This window comes from Marmota marmota, unplaced genomic scaffold, assembly GCF_001458135.2.
Source record: "Marmota marmota marmota unplaced genomic scaffold, marMar, whole genome shotgun sequence".
Taxonomy (NCBI): domain Eukaryota; kingdom Metazoa; phylum Chordata; class Mammalia; order Rodentia; family Sciuridae; genus Marmota; species Marmota marmota.
The window spans coordinates 54004643-54025759 of NW_025999842.1; the positions used below are offsets into that span (position 1 = coordinate 54004643).

A 21117-nucleotide genomic window follows, 5' to 3' on the forward strand; every position below is an offset into this window, starting at 1 on the left:
TGATTTTTTAAGAGAAAATTTAAAAATGGTTATTAAATCAAATAAACAAGACAAGCTTTGAGGTTTAGACAAATGATCATTAGTTTACAAGGTAATTTTTGTTTTGTTATGGTGAGTTCTTCATTCAAATCAATTGAATTAGATGGAAAGAAAGTCGCTCTGAAAATACAACAGATTCTAGGGTTCTGCACTGATAGTTCAGGTATGATTAAAAAAAAAAAAAAAAAAACTACTGTAGCAACAGAAGAAGACATTATAGGCTGTGCATTTTTGAGTGATTAAAGTTAAAATGCCCCAGGGCTAAGAATTTTTCAGCCACCCAAGATGTATAAAAATTTTTCCTGAAGTTCAAAGCCAGAGATTTATAAATGAATTAAGTTCATAATTTTTTAAAAAAATTCAAATTCCATATTTGCTCAAGTTTGGATATTCAACATCAAGGGCAAGGAATGCCAGTTTGGTTCAATCAGAGATCTCAAAATCTTTAAGCATTTTTTTTTTCCTTACAAGTTCATTTTAGGGTTGAAATGTAACAAGTTGAGGGTTTTGTGTGTGTGTTTGGTTTTTTTTTTTTTTTTTTCCCTGAAACTTCTATAAGATACCATGAAAGTCACTTTTTTTTTTTCAGGAGAATATTACATTTCATTCTAGAGATGAAGCATATTGCCCATCTATTTTTTTTTCCTCTAGAGAATTGAATGCATCTCAAGACAGACTAAGTAGATTAATTTCAAGTCTGAAAATCTCAAGGACTCCCTCTCCCACTTCTCATTCCACCTCCCTGCAAAGAAAACTTTTCTTCTAGGTTTCTAAATGTTATCTAATGAAAGTTAAAAATCAACAGCTAAATTCTAATGACTTCATGAGAACAGAATCAGTTAATAAAGGTTCTTATGAACCTTTGTTTAGTAACATAAATGAAATGTTTTTGCATATGATAAACTCATTTATAAGTGAATAAAACTAAAAGTACATGAAGACACATTTTTAAATTTCTAAACATTTGCTTGGGAAAATAACCAACTTCACTGCATGTTATTCAGTTTTCTGTAACTGTAACAAATGTCTGAGATAATTAATTCATAATGAGGAAAGGTCTATTTGGTTCACACTTTCTGTCTATGATGGTTGCTTAGCCCTGCTATTTTGGTGAGGTGTGGAAACCTAGCTAGGAGGTGAAAGAGAGAGGATGAGGAGGGTACTAGGGCCAGATAAGCCCTTCAAGTGCACAGCCTCAGTGACCTTATTTCCTCCCATTAAGACCCTCCTCTTAAAGGTTCTACCACCTCACTACAGCACCACAGGCTGGTGACAAGCTTTTAACATATGCATCTTTGAGGGACACTTATCCAAACCATAGCATGTGGTAATCAAGCATGATAAACATACATACTCAACATACCCTGCAGAGGGTTGATGCATCTCTGCTTGCTGATATTTATGTATTCAAATAAGGAAGAAGAAACTGACTGGACTGGTCCATCTCAGGGACACATAATCCCATTTAGAACCAGATGGTTTGCTTGGTTACACAAACACATAGTAGTAGGTTTGGGAATTTAAACTTCAAAAGCAGTAACTTCCTTCCCCCGCCGCCCCCTGGTCTTTTCTTTGTTCTCTAACCTACGTGAAAAGATAAATCATTTTTACAGGATTGACCCAACACTGAGGCTCAGTAAGCTGCAATGAATGTTTGAACTACCAAAAAATACTACATAGTCTCAATTTTATGACACTTTTTTTTTTAACATTTAAAATTTTCCAATGTATTAATTGGTATTAAAAATCCATATTAAGAGCATCCATTGCCTGGGAGTAGAGTGGGGTGGTTCTCATTACCTCTGCCTTTGCAAGCTTAGAAATATATATAGAAATATCCTCATACATTCAACCATTTCATTCATCTAACAAATTCTTATTTATTGGGTGCCTGCTTGTGTCAGGCACACTCGGGGCACAGAGGATACAGAAACCAACAAGGACAAGCAGGAATCCTGCTCTCAAAGAGTTTCATAGTTGGAAAATAGATGATAAAAAACTAGACCAATAAATAACCAATTTTCATTTGTGATAAATGCTGAAAATAAGACAGAAAGAGGAATAGCAGGAGGTTTCTCTAATTCAATGACAGGAGAGCAGGAAGTTGAATGTGGAGTACTTGCAGAAAAACCTAAGGGTAAGGGCAGGGACCTGAGGCAAGCAGACCCAATCACTGAAAACAGGGAATAACTAGACTCACTCCCACTTAATAATTCGCATTTCTATCTGAACATAAAGTTACATTTAACTTAAATTCAGATTCCTGCTTGTTGAATAAAATGTCCTTTGAGAATGCATTATGATGCTGAATTGAAGCTATAAGAAGAGCAAGACACAGAACAAACGTGTATAGGAATATTCTAAGGGAAGGAAGTGCTCATTCTTAGAATAATTCCTCTTTCCGTGTTTCTACTGAAGCAAGGACCACAGGTCTTTTTAGACCCCAGATAGAGAAAAAAGCCATTTAAATGTTTCCTGGAGATAATAAGCCAACCCTTTTGACTAAAGCTTAGACAGTGCAGATTAGTGAAAACAGTCTCTCCTAACACTCCCCTGTACAAGAGTTATGAACCAGAATCAGTTCAGAAGAATCCAAAAGCCTTAGGATCAAATGTGGATGGGGACAGTGAAGAAGAAAGGAATGTAGTCACATCTGTAACTGTAATCTTTTGTCAGGAGTGAAAGAAGGAATGTGTATAGCTAGGCCACTTCCCCCACGCCTCATGCTGTTACTGAATACACTGTGTCTTAGAACCCTGGACTCAGAACCATAAAAAAACAGCCGGTCCTCGTCCAGCCTGTTAAGAATCTTGGAATTGCCACTATTAAACTGAGAAGTTCTAGCTTTAACAGGAGTATTTTCTTAAGAAACATAACATAAAAACCCACTATAGTCTGCTTGAAAAAATGAATATGTACTGTCTTATTAGCCTGACCCAGAAAACAGGTCCCTGGGAGAATGAGAACCCAAATCCCTTTTTTTATGGAGATAAGAGGGGGCAAAGGCAGGAGTGGCAGGGAAGCAGGATTGGGGGGGAACCCAAACTGGACTAAAGAGATTAAGGGATAGATGGAGAGAAAGGTACAGTCAAGGCAAATTACAATACCAGGAACTAATGGATTACAAATTATTACAAATACCAGGAACTAATGGATTTCAGCATATAGCTTATTGCTGAAATCAACCCCACAAACAGCAGGTTCCTAAGAATACCCATTTCAGGGCCTTTTGTCATAGTTCATATTTGGTCATTAATAGCAGCCTCCACAGAAACAGAAATGAAAGTTAGAACTGAATATTTATATTCATGATGTAAAATAAAATTACTTTGCCAAAAATTTCAGCCAAGTGTTGACAGTAAATTAAACTGGAGTTCACAGGAGTGTATTTTCTGACCAGTTTTGGATTTCAGCATTGCATGTTTTCAGGCAAAGTGGAACAGGAGGAGCTCACTTGGCATGAAACCAACAGCCTCCCTTCCAGTAGAGGGTCTTTGTTCCTGGCTCTAATGACTCACTGGGTTGCTTCAGTTGTCCCTCCACTACTGTGAGTCTTAGATTTCTTCATTCAATGCATATAATACCTGTAAAGGATCTGAGGTTCCTAGATAAGAAATGGCATTTATGAGATGATGAAATCTATGACATCATCATTATTTGAGTTCTCACTGTAGTTTTAATCCACAAAGAGCTTTTATTATTTTCTCAGAACTAGTCCTTGTAGTGGCTTTGTAAGTGCAAACATTACTCTTTAGTAATTTCAGAGCTCAGCCAAGGGTGATTAAAGTCTGAAGCAGGATTCAAAGCTACCATGTAATAACTAAACTGCCATAGTGTTTCAGAATGTTAAATATGTATCCACCTTTTCAAAAAAACACAATTCTAGGAAAAGGGAAGGGGCAATTGTGCAATGAACACAAAATGTTCAATTTTAACTTCTGCACTCTCCCCTTCTATTGTTTCCTTCTGATTCACCACCAAGAAACTTCTCTTTGGTCTTACCCATGTGTTGTACTAGAAAGGGAAAGGTAAGTGTACAGCCAGGGACTAGGGAAGGGCAAAGCTAAGGATGTCTCCTCACAGAGACCACCCTCACTCTGACTTAGGGCATGGGGTGCAGGCTGTGTGAGCATTCCTGAGCTCAGTGGTAGAATTAGAAGAAATGAAATAACAAAATTAAGGGCTACAGACCACTCCTGCATGTGACGGCTAGCTCACCTTATCACATATCCTGGGAGGCATGATGGTAAAGCAGTTATGTCAGAACACTTGGATGTGGCAGGTATGAAGAGGGCCTCATCACAAACCTAGCTTTTCAAACCAGGAAACAAAACATGAGCTGGAAAGGGGCCATAGAAACTGCAGAGCAAGTTGAGAAACCAGAGAGAGACCAAAGAGAGCAGACAAATACTGTTGACAAAGGAGCACCTGGGAGGTGGTCTGAGGGTTACCATCTTGTGCAAGATGCTCTTTTTCCATTCAGCTCTTCTATCATCTTGATGTGCCCAGGAAGTTTCCTGAGGGTGGAACCAGGGCCCATATTTGGCTAAGTGATTAGAGGGTGGGGATCAGCATACCAACAAGGCCCCTGAGACTTTATACCATGTTGGAGCTTTCCTGAGAGGAGTGTTCACACAGTTTTCTTACCAGTATAATCTTTAGAGTGAGACAGATCCCGTTCCAATGGCAGCTTTGTTATTTACCAGCTGTGTAGACATTGGGCAAATGGCTTGTTTCCCATGTGTCATATAAAAGCATAGGTAAGCATATAGTAAGTCCTCAAGAAATAATGTCATTTTATACAACAGATTTGACCATCCATTGCTTGAGCACTGGCAGTTGAAAACATTTTCCCCATTTTTTTATTGATGCATTATAAATGTACATAATAGTGGTATTCACTGTTATATATTCATACATGAATATAACAATATAACTCGGCTAACATCATCACCCAGATCATTTGTGAACAAGATAAGGACAAACACTAGCAGGTATGAAGTTGGAAAAAAATTCAGCCATCAGCTTAAAAAGGCTAGACCAGCTTTGGGACATCAATCACTGCTTTAAACTTCCCTTTGCCAAAAGAGTGACACCCTCCATTAAGACCCCAGTCCAGCCACAGCAGGTCCTTATGAGGGAGGAGAGCATGCTTTTCTAATTCAATACTTGCAATATATAGTTTTGACAACCTGACAAGCATGCTTAAGGGGTCAATGGCACCTAATAGGCACCTAATATTCCCATCTGGTTCTAGCTTAGGCATTCCAGGAGTTGGGCCTGGGGGGCACCTGGGCACAGAAGGCATCAAAGCAGTAAAAGCATCTTAATGCCTTCCCTCCACAGCTCATGCACCTCCACCACTTATGGGACTGACACCTACCTCCACATGACTCAGGGGTCCTCATGAAGCAAACAGCATGTGTGGTGTGGAGTATGGGGTGAGGGTATAACAAGTATTATTAGCTTTTGGTACCTGGGGATAAACTAACTATCTGGACATCTAAAATAGCCTAATAAAGCCCTGGGCAGACAAGACAAAGCCAGTAATGGCTGAAATAGTTTTAAACTGAAATGTTTCACTGGGGTGCTCAATGGGGGAAATGGATTGAGTGTAGGATGGGAGTGAGAGTTGTTCTGATTTCTAGTTCTATCTAAGACTCCCCATCACTCCTGCGAACTCAAGGTTGCAGGACCACAGGGTCTGACGTCAGTCACCTCGGCCCTGCATCCCACCCAGTCCTAAGCCTGGGGTTGACAGGAACGATGAGCTTGGGGACCACGCTTATTTTTCTCGAAATCCCCTCTCGGTCCCTATCTAGGCTTCTCCCTTAACAACTCATCACGTGCACGGCGCAAACTTTTCAAACCCGTCCTCGGTCCTGCGGTCCCCTGCACCGGGTGGTTTTTAGGGTTTTCTTTCTTTCTTATTTCCCTCCTTCTTCGCCACGGTTGATTCTGCAGAAAAAGCTGCGAAAAAAGAACCCATTTGATTTCCAGTTCCCATCACCGCGATTTCCACATGGATGTGACGTTGAGGCCAGCTTCCGAAATGCCCAGGTGACTCACGCGGGGACACCCCGGGGCGGGGCGCAGGAGTTTCTCCCCGCGGCCGGCGGCCGACTGAGCGGGGCGAGGCGGGGCAGCCGGCCAGGCAGCTGGGTGGCTGCCTTCAGCGCCCCCTGCGCCCTCTGGTGGCCCAGGACGTGCCACGCTGGCTCCGGTGCCGGGCTGGGCATCACGTGACCTGGGAAAAGTCCCCGGGGTGGAAAATCCCCCTGGTTGGCTGGTACAACAGCAGGCAAAGAGGAAACTGGGCAGTCTGCAGCCGTCGCGGCGGGCGGAGCACAACGAGTTCCGAACCCGCGGGGGCGGAGCGACGAGAGCGGCCGCCGGAGACGTTCACACCCCCGGCCAAGGAGCGAGCCCGTGCCCGGGCGTCCATGGGGCGCTTCCTTGGCCTGAGCCTGATAGCGACCCCAGACTGCAGCGCGCGCCTGTCCTGACCCGGACCTGGGATTTTGCTGGAGGATCGCGCGGCCGGAAAAGGTAACCCGTCGCTTTCCTGCGCAGGGTGCAAGGGCTCACCGAGGGCGAGGGCTGCGGGTGTGTGCGGGGCGACAACTCTCGGGCTGGCGGTGTCTCTCTGGCATTGGTTTTGCAGAGGTCCTGGAGAGGAGTTAGTTCGCTGTTTGTGCCCATTTGGGTTTTCAAGTTCATGGAGTTGAGGTCGCCGAGTCAGATGTTGGGGTGACAGCCTGCTAGCTGTTTCTGTCTGACAATGCAGAAAACTTAAGTTGCAGCTGGCTGTTGAAGCGTCTCCCCTCGGGCCCTTTGGTCTGGTGGTCGTTGGTGCTTTGCTACTTTGGGTATCTTTTTTGGAATCCAGCACTGCATGCTCATAGCCACGTAGACCTTGCAGAAGCAGTGTGGTTTCTTCGCAGATTGTGCAGAACCAGCCCAACCGGGATGAGTGTCTCAGGGGCAGCCAAATCCGGTGGGCGTGGGGAATATGCAGTCAGCTAACGTTTCCAGGGAAGCTTCCATATACTGAGAGCTCTGTGCAGGGGGTGGGTCAGGGCACGGCGTTTATCTTTTCCAGTTGCAACAGTGTATGACAAGTTACTCGTAGAAGTGGGCTTGCATTTTGCGGGTTCACTTGAGGAGTAATGTGCAGATTCCCTGCTCCATCCCCAACCGCACACTTTGACAGTCTTTGTCAGTCCAGGGTCGTCCCACATCCTGCCACCTGGCCTCTCAGGAAAGCAGTGGTATTAAGTAAGAAAGGCGTTCAGCATTTTTTAAGCCTGCTTTTTTTTTTTTTTTTCAGTTCTTTCCTTGGAAAGCCAGTCTGATCAAATGTCTCAGGGCAGCATTTTGGGAGAATCATTGTTAATTAAAAAGAGTCTTCTGTACCACGACTCTAGTAATGTCTCAGATGGGAGCCAGCTAATGCTCTATTCTCCTTGTCTAAGGTGCTTCTTGCATTTTTTTACAGTTCTTTGTACAATTTTTGGAGGGGTACTTCCCAACAGTTGAGTGAGGTGTTTGTTTACAAATAAACCATAAATTTCTACATTGCAGAAAAAAATGTCCGCCCAGAGTGGAAAAAATAAAACAAGGGGTGGGGGGGGGGACACTTTAATGAGTCAGTTCTGTAGAATTGTATTGATCCTAGTGATAAAAATTGGAAAATTCTTTTTAAGTAAGACAGTGAAGTAACAAGTGCTTAAAAAAAAAAAAAGTTAAGGGTATACTGTTTTTCCTTCCCTACGGACATTACAGTCATGTGTTGGAAAAATTTATTCTTTATTATTAAGTGTGGAGAAGTCGAAGAACTGGAAACTTAGGCAGTGGGTTTTGATTTGTTTTCAGTAGGCAGTTTGTAGTCCATGCAAGGCTAAATCTATGGATGATATCGTAATAGGCTATTGAATATATTGACACTTGTATAACTTCCATATAAGCAATTTAGATCTTTACTGAAAGATGTTTAGGCCCAGAAGAGAAGAATAGAAGTCAGAAAAGCAAAAAGGGGCAATACTAATTTGTTTAAAATCTTCCTACTGCTATTCTGCTTCCACCTTTAGAGTGGCAACCAGCATAGATGTGGGGGTATGGGAATAGGAAGGGACAGGTATTAGGAGAGCTTCTAAGCAAAGCTCAGCTCCAGTGTGGCTGTGGGATCTGAGCTGGACCAGTACCTCCAGTGTTTTAGTTGTAGCCCAAAATGTTTGTATGATTTCAAGGAGGGGGATAAGTCAGCTCTGATTTTTAGCCCCAGTGCCAAGCATAGTGTTTGGCCAAATTAGGTGGTCAGGCAGTGCTTGTTTGGTAGATTCCATGGATGGATAGATGGATTAATGCTGTTATGAAAGAGCCTTGCTACACCACAGAGATTGTGTGTAGGGGGCGGAGGGTAGAGAGAGAGGTATTTTTGACTCATCATTGTGTCTGTAGCCCTGCTGTGCTTTTGCCCAATTCCACCTATGGGGAATATCTGACATCAAAGGAGGGATCATCATCTGACCAGAGAATGACTTCTTCCAGGCCTTACCTAGCTATTGGATTAGGAATCCCAATGCAAATCCTGAGAAGCAATCTCAAGGTCCTCTATGTCCAACCTCTCCCCTTCAAGTGGGTCACAGGAATTTAGACCACGTTATCATCTGCTTAAGAGAGCCTAGATCCACCCAGGAGAGGTTTCCTGAAGCTCTAGATTTCTTCTCCTTCATCTTACATAGGTTTAACATCTTTCCTACCTGGAGGGTTTCCCTGGCAGCTAGCATGATGCAGGAGTGGGATTAACCATTGCTGTGAAACTTCCTAGGGAATCTCTTCATGCTCTGAAGTCATCTTTGTCTTCTTGGAAATTAGGAAGTGTGATCAAGCACCACTCTAAGGGTAGTGAAGCAGAACTGGCTCTGCACACTGCTCTACATTGAGAAGTTCCCACTGTGCCCAACATTCCACACTGTTGGCATGGGCGACAGATGCTGCACTTTGCCCCACACCTTTTATTTGTCCTGCATGGCTCCCTAGCTGAAACTTCTTTCTGGTCTGCTTCTAGATTTTCATTTTCTCCACCTGTTGATTATGCTTGATGATTTCTAGGTGAAGGGCAGGATGTTAATTCTTGGGAATGCTGGTTCCTAGAGGACAATGATAAAATTTGGTTGGCAGATAAGTTGAAATAATTGAGCTCTGATGTCTGTTCTTGGAAGTGAACAGTTATTCACAATTTATTCATTGTGTTATTACTCTTTCTTCTTTTCATGTTGTAAAGTTTGGCAGGGGTCTGAAGGACTGCTGCCCATTTTGCTCCTCTTCCCACCCTCCATACTTGGGATTGAATTTAGGAATGCTCTATGACTGAGCCACATCCTCAGCCCTTCTTATTTTGAGACAGGGTCTTGCTAAATTGCTGAGGCTGGCCTCAAACTTGCAATCTTCCTGCCTTGGTCTTCTGAGTAGCTGGGATTACTGGTGTGTGCCACCAAGTCTGGCTTGTTTTGCTCTTAACATTGCAGAGTATCTTGCTGGAATAGGTTTCTTTGTTGATTATGAAGCAATGCAGTTTTGACTCTTTATAAACATTATAATAAACTGTATGAATAAACTTCATATTTTTCTTTGGGGCTAAAGAAGAAACACAGCATCAGCCTAGATGACAGCCTAAAATTGTAGGATCTTCCATAAAAGATTTACTGTGGAGGGAGTGCAGCAAGGACAGGGATTGAATGGTGGTGTTCTTACTGGAGACGCTAGACTACTCAGGGCTGCAGTGCCCTTAACTGGCTTCAGTGCTTCTAAAATCCAGCAGCTGTTGTGCAGTGGTGGTGTCAGAATGCATTGGGCACATAAGTGGGTTTTGTGCAGCAGTACCTGTACCTATTGCTGACAGACAGGCTTGGCTCCCTGACAGATGTTACTGAAAACACGGGTTATTCCCCTCCTCCTCAGTACCCACTCTCCGCCTTCCTTCTCTTGTTTAGACTAATCTTTTAAAGTGATGTAACTTAAAACAGTCCAGTGTGAGTTAATCTCTGGGGCCAGCTAGTATCCTGGGAGTAGAGGTGACTAAGATCTTTTGCCTACAGATTAGGGTAATGACAAGATCAAACACCGGGGTTTCCTGCAGGCAGGTACATAGGAGTACAAAGGCTGCCTAACGGAATGATTTTTCCCTCCTCTTCAGGCCTTGCAGAGCACAATGGCTGAGCAGCTTCTTCCTCAGGCTTTGTATTTGAGCAATATGCGGAAAGCTGTGAAGATAAGAGAGCGAACACCAGAAGACATTTTTAAACCTACCAATGGGATCATTCATCATTTTAAATCCATGCACCGATACACGCTGGAAATGTTCAGAACTTGCCAGTTTTGTCCCCAATTCCGGGAAATCATCCACAAAGCTCTCATTGACAGAAGCATCCAGGCTTCCCTGGAAAGCCAGAAGAAGCTCAACTGGTGTCGTGAAGTGAGGAAGCTCGTGGCACTGAAAACCAATGGTGAGATTGCCCTGTAGTGCTTCTGCTGCCTGGGGAGGGCTTCCCTGGTGCCGGGTCCTTGTTCATGAAATTTTAATGGCACTAACTATAGCCATCTTCATATAGAAAGTCTATGAGGGGCGTGTGACAGGAGCAGGCTTATTTGATGACTATTTTTATCATAGTATGTCCGAAGTGTATATATTAGACTGCAGAGGGCATTGAGGCCCCAGGAATGCATTTCTAAACACCAGGCCCCAAAGAGGTGGTTAGTGTTTCTGATTCTTAACAACTGTTGAATCATCTGTACAATATCCTTTCTTGGCCAGTAGTGGAAATACTTAAAAAGGTATTTTAAGTTGGAAAGGTATGGTGTGAAAACTGCTTTTACTGTCGTTCCTGATTGTTATTGTGATGTCCTTACACTTCTTGTGTTGGTGGCATTTTATGTGTTAACCAGTTGAGGACATTTTCCTTTTCCTTTACCTGGGTTCTGTTGCCTGTGATTATACCACGATGCTGCTAATAGTTATTTTCTATTCCAAGCTTTACTATTTTATTTTTTAATATTTCCTTTCAGCAAGAATGTGGACATCAACAGAAACATCCAAGCATACTATTTTATGCAGATGCAAAATTCTGCTTGTTGGATATAGATATTTATTATAATAAGCAAATAGACTATGCAAGATCAACTAAATACTTACAGTCTAGTTAAGAGCAATAATCTTAGATCCTAATATCAGTGACTAAACTACCCCAATCAAAATAATACATCCAAGAGCAGAAAATCCTTGTTGGTAGTAATGATGAGAACATTAACTTAATTAACTTAATTGGTATATTAACTTTGAGTATTTTGGACTTGAGTGACTCAGAGAAATTGGGAGGTGTGGGGATTTGTTTGTTTTGATTCTGGGGGCTCTCATTTATCACCTCAGTATCTTATAGCTTCACCTGTATTCATGAAGCTTGGATTCTTAGAAGCTCAGGTCGGAAGGAAACTAGAGATAGGAATTGTCTACGTTGTTATTGGCATTAAATCAAATGGTGCATACAAGTGGGTAATTATGTGAAGGTGTTGTCAAGGGGCTTATAATACCTGATGGTTTGTGGTTTTAACTATGTCCCATTTTGTTAGAAGAAAGAGATGGAGTTAACTTTGGGCAAATTTGAAATGGGGCCAAAGGGAAAAACTTTATTATCATTAACAGAATTAACATGGTATATACTATTTCCTTAAGAAATGCTTTATTCCTTAAGGAAAAAAAGGAATAGAAATAGTAAACACTTATTTTGCAATCCCATGTCAACAAGGATTCAGACTACAAATAAAACTACAAGAGCAAGTGTATTTGGATAACATTGTCTGGGAAATGGATTTTTAGGCTCAGAATTCTTATTTCTCCACTTTGAAGAAAATTTCTTAAATTGCCGAAAAAGGAAGAAAAGCTATTGGGGAAGGGGACGGACAAATGGATTTTCTCCCATGATTTCTATTAGCACCTTTCTTTCTTTTTTTTTTTTTGGTGTGTGTGTGTGTGTGTTTTGTTTTTTGTTTTTTTATCCTTCCCCCTATAGGAGGTTTTCTTCAAAGGCAGTGGTCTGTTTGGGGAGGGGGTGATTCACAAGTTTGCATTTGAGGATATGAGACTGTGGTGAATGAGGAAGGGAGTAGGTGGCATAAAATTGAAACTTCGTGTGAAAAATTCCAGCGTCTATTGGCTGCGGCGATTTCACTTGTATAATGAGTAGCCCTATTCCAGCTCACCCTGACCACACCCACTTGGAAAGTCCAGGGTGCAGTTCGCAGTTTAAATGTCTACACACCAGAACAAAACGTACAATAGCTGTTGCTCAATTGCTAGTCAAATAACTTAGCACTGGGGAATTCCAGATGTTGCTTAGGGAATTTTATACTGGTGCATCTCAATAAAGAACTGAAAGTAAGCACAAGAAGAAGAAAAAAAGCCTTATCTTTGCTCTAGATTTTGCAAAGGGGAAATTTCAACAGAACGCAATCATTGCCACACTTCTGCCAAGACACAGGGCTTGAGTGATCTGTTGTTCATTGGTGATCATGCTTACTTAGCTAGTTTTCTAAGTGTATAAATTGAAGGAAAACTGGCTGTGGATATGTATTTGAGGTTTTTGTTTTGTTTTGTTTTGTTTGTTTTTTTTACAGTTCGACTGTAATTAAACTTTGATAAATTTCAGATAGCTTTATTGCCTTACTTAGAGAATAATTTAAGAAAATAGTTTAACTTTAAAAAAAATAATTAAAAAAAATAAATTAAAAAAAAATTAAAAAAAAAAACCTATCTTGCACTTGCCAAAGGAGATTAAGAATTTTTTTTTTTTCTGAATTAAACATTCTCCCAAAATGTTCATTGTTTGGGAGTTGGAAAATAGTGCAGTCTCTTGAGTCATGAGTTTTAACATGGAGAAGTCATAACTTAATGGAAGAAAATTAGACCTATTTTTTTTTCTCAAAATGCAAACCCCAAACACTGAGTTATTTAAAAAAAAAAAAAAAAAAAGGTCCCTTAATGCACTCAGGGAACCTGGGGCTGCAGGCTGTGGGTAATTTGGTGTTGTCAATTCCACTGAACAAACCAGGAGAGGAAACTCCAGGTCCCAAAAGCTCCAGCGGAATTGGTCAAGGCATTTACCACTGAGTCATAGCCAGACCTTCCCTGTGTAGTGAGCCCAGCAGAGCCTGCTTCCTGGTTGTGCTTGTTGCCCTTTAGAGAACAGTAGTGACAGTGCCTTAGCCAGCAAACCCAGGACTATTAGAGATAGACTGTAGTGATCATAATTCAGTGTTCTCATTTCTAAAAGAGGGAAAGTACCTGGAGACCTTAAGGAATTTCCTCAAGGTCACCTTATCCAGGTAGAAGGAGAGCCACGCTGGAACCAAGGTCCTCTGGCCCATTTGCCTTGTTGGTGCTACTCATTATAAGGAAGAATGAAGAGAATTACTTTTTCCCTATAGCTGTTGAACATCATCAGTTGGCCCTTGACTAAGAAATCAAACCATTCAGCCCGCTATGGGAGCAGTCTGCCTAGTTCATTCTGAAAACCTGTGCAGTGCCTTAAGTGCAGATGATTTAACCTTGCTTCTCATGACTCCCTTCTGTCCTCAGGTGATGGAAATTGCCTCATGCATGCTGCTTGTCAGTATATGTGGGGTGTCCAGGACACAGACCTGGTCCTGAGGAAGGCACTCTTCAGCACTCTCAAGGAGACAGACACACGCAACTTTAAATTCCGCTGGCAGCTGGAATCTCTGAAATCTCAGGAATTCGTGGAAACGGGACTTTGCTATGACACTAGGGTATGTTCTGTTCCTCTATGAAGCATCTATTGACAGCTCCATGGTGGGTAAAGAGTTCTCTGGGCTAGTCCCTGTGCCAGAGGAGCAAATGACTTACTAGGTCACATGAATTTGGGTAAGCAAAGCATACTCAGTGGAAAACACCAGAAACCTCCTGTGGGATTAACCCAAGGATCATGACTCTGTTCCGAGGCTTTGAGGTGCAGATTCCCAGCAGTGTTTTAGGAGGTCTTCCAGTCATGGCCTTCCTGTTGTTTTTCAGTAGTGCCCTTCACGTGCACTACTGAGCCAGCCAAATAAAAGCAGACTCATCACTTTACCATTCTTGGTCACAAGTTTGGAATTTTTGTGTACATTTGGATGAGGGGCTTCAATGTTATGCCTCACCAGGGATTTTTTTTGAAAGCAGGTGCTGTCCCTTGCTTCCCTTGGTTTTGAGTTTGCTCTGTAGTGGAAAATAGTAAAGGAAGAAAACCAAAATGGAGGGTGGGGATGATCATTTGAATGGTGATTTTAAGAAAGGGGAAAATATAAGATGAGTTATATAAATGAATAATTGTAGAGTAATACCAGAATGACTGTTTAGTGCAGAGTACATTCAATTGTGCCTTTGTTTTGTTTTGTTTCTCCTGACCCCTCTCCCCCTTAGAACTGGAATGATGAATGGGACAACCTTATCAAAATGGCATCCACAGACACCCCAGCAGCCCGAAGTGGACTTCAGTATAATTCTCTGGAAGAAATTCATATATTTGTCCTTTGCAACATCCTCAGAAGGCCCATCATTGTCATTTCAGGTGAGATGCCTGCAGATCATTTATTTGTATTTAAGTGCTTTTCAGCGTTAATGCTTTGATTCCTAGGAAATACCCACATTCCCAAAGTTACTTCAAGTAACAGTAGCCAAATGGAATTTGATGAAAGTCACCTGAGGGCCTTGTTTTTCTTTCTCTTTCCTTAAACAGATAAAATGCTGAGAAGTTTGGAATCAGGTTCCAATTTCGCCCCTTTGAAAGTGGGTGGAATTTACTTGCCTCTCCACTGGCCTGCACAGGAATGCTACAGATACCCCATTGTTCTTGGTTATGACAGCCAGCACTTTGTACCCCTGGTGACTCTGAAGGACAGTGGGCCTGGTGAGCAAAACATCATCCATTCACATTCATAACTTCTGCTAGATATTAGAACATCAGGCTTTGCTCTTTTGCTCCTAATTGAAATAGTCTAATTTAAGTATACTATTTTTATTTCACTACATTATTCTGTCATTTGCTTAGCTAGTACAGGTTGAGCATCTCTTATCTGAAATTCTTGGAACCAGAAGCATTTCAGATTTTAGAGTCTTTCAGATTTTTTTTAATATTTGCATGGACTTTACCAGTTGAGCATCCCTAATCCAAAATCCAAAGTGCTCCTCCAAAGTTCACTTCAAAGTTTCAGATTGGGGAACATTTCAGATTTTGAATTTTTATATTAGAATTACATGACCTACAATAGTAATACAGTAGAGTAATCATAATACTCCTATATCTTTTTGTGTATGATACTTTTAGCACTTTAATCACAAGTAGGTTAAATACACACACACATATCCTTACGACCATCACTCTTAATACCTACAGATGAAGGTACACAGTGTCCTCAATATAATGCCTGGCATGGAGCAGGTGAATAAATATCTGTGAGGTTAGCTGTTAGGATAGTCATATAATGTGTAATAGGCACTGTGCTGAGTGCTTTGAGTACATTATATCTTTCCATTTCATCATTATGGCATCTTTGTGAGATGCAGGAATAGGTAGCTTTATTTTATAGATGAGGCAGTTAGAACTCAGAGGGATTATAAATAACCTGCCTAGTGTCACATAGCTTGATAGTGACAAAGTCGCTCTTCAAATTCAGGTCAGTCTGATTCTGCGGGCTGGCTAATATTGTGTGAGCTCCCTGGAACATAATCCTTACGTTAGCGTTTAGTGTACTTTGTTTTCCCATTTGGGCTTAACTATGCCTAGATGATACTTTTCTCCTCTTTAAATTGTATGCTTTCTGCATTTTCACAGTTTAATCATTCTATACATACGACCTTACATGCAACCTCTTTTAGTCGAATAATATTTTACCCATGTGCTGTTTTGTTGGTTTTTTTTCCCCTTTTAGAAATCCGAGCTGTACCACTTGTCAACAGAGACCGAGGAAGATTTGAAGACTTAAAAATTCACTTTCTGACAGATCCTGAAAATGAGATGAAGGACAAGCTCTTAAAAGAGTACTTGATGGTGATAGAAATCCCGGTCCAAGGCTGGGACCATGGCACCACTCATCTGATTAATGCTGCAAAGTAAGCTGTTTATATTTAGCACCTTCTTTGTCATCTGTGACTGCCTTTACTTTAGCCACATAAGCTGCTGCCACTCCAAAGCTCAACCATAAAGTTTTTGAGAACTTGAAATGTATGAGATGGGGGCTGGAGGCAGAGCTCAGTGCCAGAACACTTGCCCAGCATGCTCAACACCAGGCCCTGGGTTCCATCCCCAGCACCACAAAAATAAACAACAAAAGAAAACAAGAAAATGATGCTTGCACATTACAAGAATCTGTTTCTCAAAGTGGAGATTAACCAGTTAGTAAACAGAAGTAAACAGACAGTGCCTATGGGCATGCTCACCTCTTAGTTACTCATGGCAGGGAACTTCAATAGAGATCAGACAAGAGTTTGAAATCAATAACAGCAAAATACAGAATGCAGAGTTCCAAAGTTGTTTGTACGGTAGAGTAGACCAGCCCAAATGAATAGCCCGAGTAATATTTCACTTAACATTTGATCTCTGAGAAGTTAAAAAGTAAAACTGATGTTTTAAAGGAACCCTGGAGTAGCAAGATGTAGAGTTGGCTCTTTCTTTAGCATTACCTGTAATTCGGGGTACACAAAGATAGATTAATGAGGCTGTGAACTGTTAGAAATAATGAAGTCTTCTTAGCTGACTAACTGGCCTCGTCTTTCACTTGAACGTATATAGGAAATGTGTTGGATGGAGTTATGTCATCAGTGCATTGCAGTGATTTTGGTGAATGGCCATAAAGTTGTTGCCATGATCCACATTCTGAAACTGCCCAGGGCATGGTAATGAGGTAAAAGTCTTGGGTGTCATTTTGTTATCTCACGTTTTCCATTTGGGCTTCAGGTTGGATGAAGCTAACTTACCAAAGGAGATCAACCTGGTAGATGATTACTTTGAACTTGTTCAGCATGAGTACAAGAAGTGGCAGGAGAACAACGAGCAGGGGAGGAGAGGGGCACGCGCGCAGAACCCTGTGGAACCTTCTACACCCCAGCTTTCTCTCATGGATGTAAAATGTGAAACGCCCAACTGCCCTTTCTTCATGTCTGTGAACACCCAGCCTTTCTGCCATGAGTGCTCAGAGAGACGGCAGAAGAGCCAAAACAAACTGCCAAAACTGAACTTCAAGCCAGGCCCAGATGGGTTGCCCGGGGTGGCACTTGGAGCCTCTCGGGGAGAGGCCTATGAGCCCTCAGCCTGGAACCCCGAGGAGCCAGCTGGAGGGCCTCATTCAGCCCCACCAACAGCGCCCAGCCTTTTCCTGTTCAGCGAGACCACCGCCATGAAGTGCAGGAGTCCCGGCTGCCCTTTCACACTGAACGTGCAACACAATGGATTTTGTGAGCGTTGTCACAGTGCCCGGCAGATCAATGCCAACCACACCACAGACACCACCAGGCATTTACATCCTGGTAAGTGCCGAGCCTGCCTCCAGGACGTTACCAGGACATTTAATGGGATCTGCAGTACTTGCTTCAAAAGGACTACAGCAGAGCCCTCCTCCAGCTTAGGTTCCAGCCTCCCTCCTTCCTGTCACCAGCGGTCCAAGTCAGACCCCTCACAGCTCATCCAGAGTCTTTCCCCGCACAGTTGCCACAGAGCTGGAAACGATGCCCCCTCTGGCTGCCTCTCCCAAGCCTCACGGACTCCAGGGGACAGGACCGGGACTAGCAAGTGCAGAAAAGCTGGCTGTGTGTATTTTGGAACTCCAGAAAACAAGGGATTTTGCACGCTGTGTTTCATCGAGTACAGAGAAAACAAACGTGAGTGAAATGATAGATTTTCCTAATGCAGCAGCTGCTGCCTGGAAGGGGTTTTGTTCTTGAACTTCAAGAAAGGAAAGTATGTCTGAGTGCACGGGTGGAATGGGCAGAGCCCACTGCTTTTCCAGCAGCTTGCCCTTGGTGACACTCATGGTGCCTCTGCCAAGCGCACAGGGAAGCCACAGGCACTGTGAGACAAGCAGTTCTTAGCTGCCCCCTGCCAGAAATCCAAAGTACCCCCATTGATAGTTGATGGAATTGTGTTTTCATAAGGCCATTTGGTGCCTGGCATTTATAAGATAGAGTTTAAGCTAGACTTTTTCAAACGTGAGAAACTCAAAATCTGAAAACCTAGAGAGAGGGCAATCGCCACTGATACTGTAGGAGAACATGTGTGGTTTGGAATTCTCTAATTCGAGAGAAGAGGGGCGGTTCGTGTCTGCTGTTTATTCTGTTACTGTGACTGATCACTGTTCCAATAGCAATCCGTAAAGCCAAAGATGTTTAGTGATGATTTTATTATTTTGCTAAGTTTATAAATGTCTAGTCTCAAGTATATTGAAGGCTATCCTAATCTTTACTTAGAATCCATTTCCTTCTGTAACATCAGTGTCTGTGTCTGCCTAGTGACCCAGATATGGTACTGAGTAGCATCGACTCTCTTGTAGATTTTGGCGCTGCCTCAGGGAAAGCCAGTCCCACAGCCTCCCGGTTCCAGAACGCTGTTCCGTGCCTAGGGAGGGAGTGCGGCACCCTTGGAAGCACCATGTTTGAAGGATACTGTCAGAAGTGCTTCATTGAAGCTCAGAACCAGAGATTTCATGAAGCAAAAAGGACTGACCAGCAACTGGTGAGACATTTTAAGGAGCATGTGCATGTCGGGTCCCCTTAGCTGGAACAGTTTCTCCCAGCTATGTGACAAGCAGGCTCTCCTCCCTGCCAGTTCTGTCTTCCCATGACAAAGGATTGCTTAAGAAAGTCTGTTGAAAGAACCTGGGGAAAATGTCGACATCACCAGGTTGGAAGGACTGTTGTCCGTCTGCATGAACCAAGTTAGAATTTGTTTTTGAAAAGCCAATAAAATTAGCCATAAAATAAAAATGCTTCCAGCATCCAGAAAGCCAGATGGGCATCAGAATCTTGATTGATTTGTAGCAGAAGCACAGACATCTAAAAAGCAGGCTTCTTAAATAATCCTTTATCATGAGCCAGAAAGAAGGCAGAGCCTCACAGGTACTCCACTTAAAAGCATATCAGAAAAGCAAATGGTGACAGATGTGTTGCCTGTTGTGTGCTCAAGGGCTGAGGAGCTATCCAAGTATGGGTGCCCATGGTGATTCCCGGGGAAGCACTCCTGGCCAGTTTACAGTCCTTTCAGGATCAGTAGCTCCCCATGCCCTCCCTGGGGCCAGGTCAGCTGCCTTGGGATTTGGAGGAAATATCCCACCGCCATGTGCCTGTGTCCCTTGTTCTCAGGCAGAATGAGCCCAAATGACAGCTTACTGTGTTCTTCCAGAGAAATGAGAGCAACAGTTCTCTCTGTTCTTCCCACACAGAGATCGAGCCAGCGCAGAGATGTGCCTCGAACCACACAGGGCGCCTCAAGGCCCAAGTGTGCGCGAGCCTCCTGCAAGAACATCCTGGCCTGCCGCAGTGAAGAGCTCTGTATGGAGTGCCAGCACCTCAGCCAGCGGGTGGGCCCTGGGACCCACCAGGGTGAACCTACTCCTGAAGAGCCCCCCAAACAGCGCTGCCGGGCCCCTGCCTGCGATCACTTTGGCAACACCAAGTGCAACGGCTACTGCAATGAATGCTTTCAGTTCAAGCAGATGTATGGCTAAGCAGAAACATGTGGCCAGCCCCGCCAAGAGGGGCCGCAGGCCACCAGCCAGAGTGGTGCTATGCTCCAAATCCCTGGATGCCGTGGAAGGGGCAGGCCCTGAGACAGTGGCCTTGAGGGTGTCTTCAAGCAAGGGAGGGAAGATAAGCTCTTCGTCATGCCTGTGATTCAGGGGTTTGGTAACCAGGAATATTCCCAAGCAGCCTCAGAGCAAAGCTTGTGACTAGCAGTGTGTGCTGTCAGATTCAGCCCCAGGCTGTCGTTGCTCCTCTCCTGCCAAGCAGAGGGATGGGACAACTCTGGACTTGGAATGTGTGCTAGGACTAGCAGTAGCCCCTACCCTCCACCCGCCAGGACTGCTTCATCATCTTGCAAAAACAGAAAAAGACACATGGACAGATGGTCAGGAGGCCCAGAGCCATCCCACCTGCCCTCTATCAGCATTTTTCAGAGTTGTGAAGTTGAATCCTCAAGGCACAAAAAGCCCTTTGCAAGTGCTTTCAGAAGCTCAGGGAGAATTCACGTATTCAGAAAGTATCAGTAGTTCATGGTTGTCCCCACCTACCTGGCACCTTTCTATCTTTTTTTTTCTTTGTATTTTAGAGTCTTTTTAAAAATGTGTTCTTTTTATACATACATGACAGTAGAGTGTATTTTGACATACATACATGGCATATAACTTCCCATTTTTGTGGTTGTACATGATGTGGAGTTATACTGGTCATGTGTATTCATAGATGAACATAGGAAAGTTATGTCCAGTTCATTCTACTGTCTTTCCCATTCCCATTTCCCCTCCCTTCCTTTCATTCCCCTTTGTCTTATCTAATGAACTTCTATTTCTCTCTCCCTGACCCGTATTAGTATCTGCATATCAGAGAGAACATTCATCATTTGGTGTTTGGGGATTGGCTTATTTCACTTAACATGACAGTGTCCATTTCTATCCTTTTACTGACAAATGCCATATTTCATTCTTCTTTATGGCTGAGTAATATTTCATTGTGTATATATGCCACATTTTCTTTATCCATTCATTTGTTGAAGGGCACCTAAGTGGTTCCATAGCTAAGCTATTGTGAATTGAGCTGCTATGAACATTGATGTGGTTGTGTCACTATCTTGTGCTGATTTTAAGTCCTTTGGGTGTATACTGAAGAGTGGATAACTGGGTCAAATGGTGATTCCATTCTGAGTTTTCTGAGGACTCTCCGTACTGCTTTCCAGAGTGGCTACACCAATTTGCAGTCCCACCAGCAATGTACGAGGGTGCCTTTTTTCCCCACATCTTGGAGATAATGCTCTGTCTAAT

At 42.9% G+C, this 21117-nt stretch overlaps 1 protein-coding gene across 1 annotated transcript; it reads left to right on the forward strand.

The window, feature by feature from the left end:
* Nucleotides 1–6446: 6446 nt before the first annotated feature.
* Tnfaip3 (TNF alpha induced protein 3) lies at nt 6447–20500 on the forward strand. The gene is made up of 9 exons (XM_015501640.2): nt 6447–6588; nt 10238–10547; nt 13673–13863; nt 14513–14660; nt 14829–14999; nt 16021–16201; nt 17046–17965; nt 18634–18815; nt 19522–20500. Exons 2-9 carry the CDS (start codon nt 10253–10255, stop codon nt 19804–19806), a joined length of 2373 nt encoding a protein of 790 aa, XP_015357126.1. The 5' UTR covers nt 6447–6588; nt 10238–10252; the 3' UTR covers nt 19807–20500.
* The last annotated feature ends 617 nt before the right edge of the window (nt 20501–21117 follow it).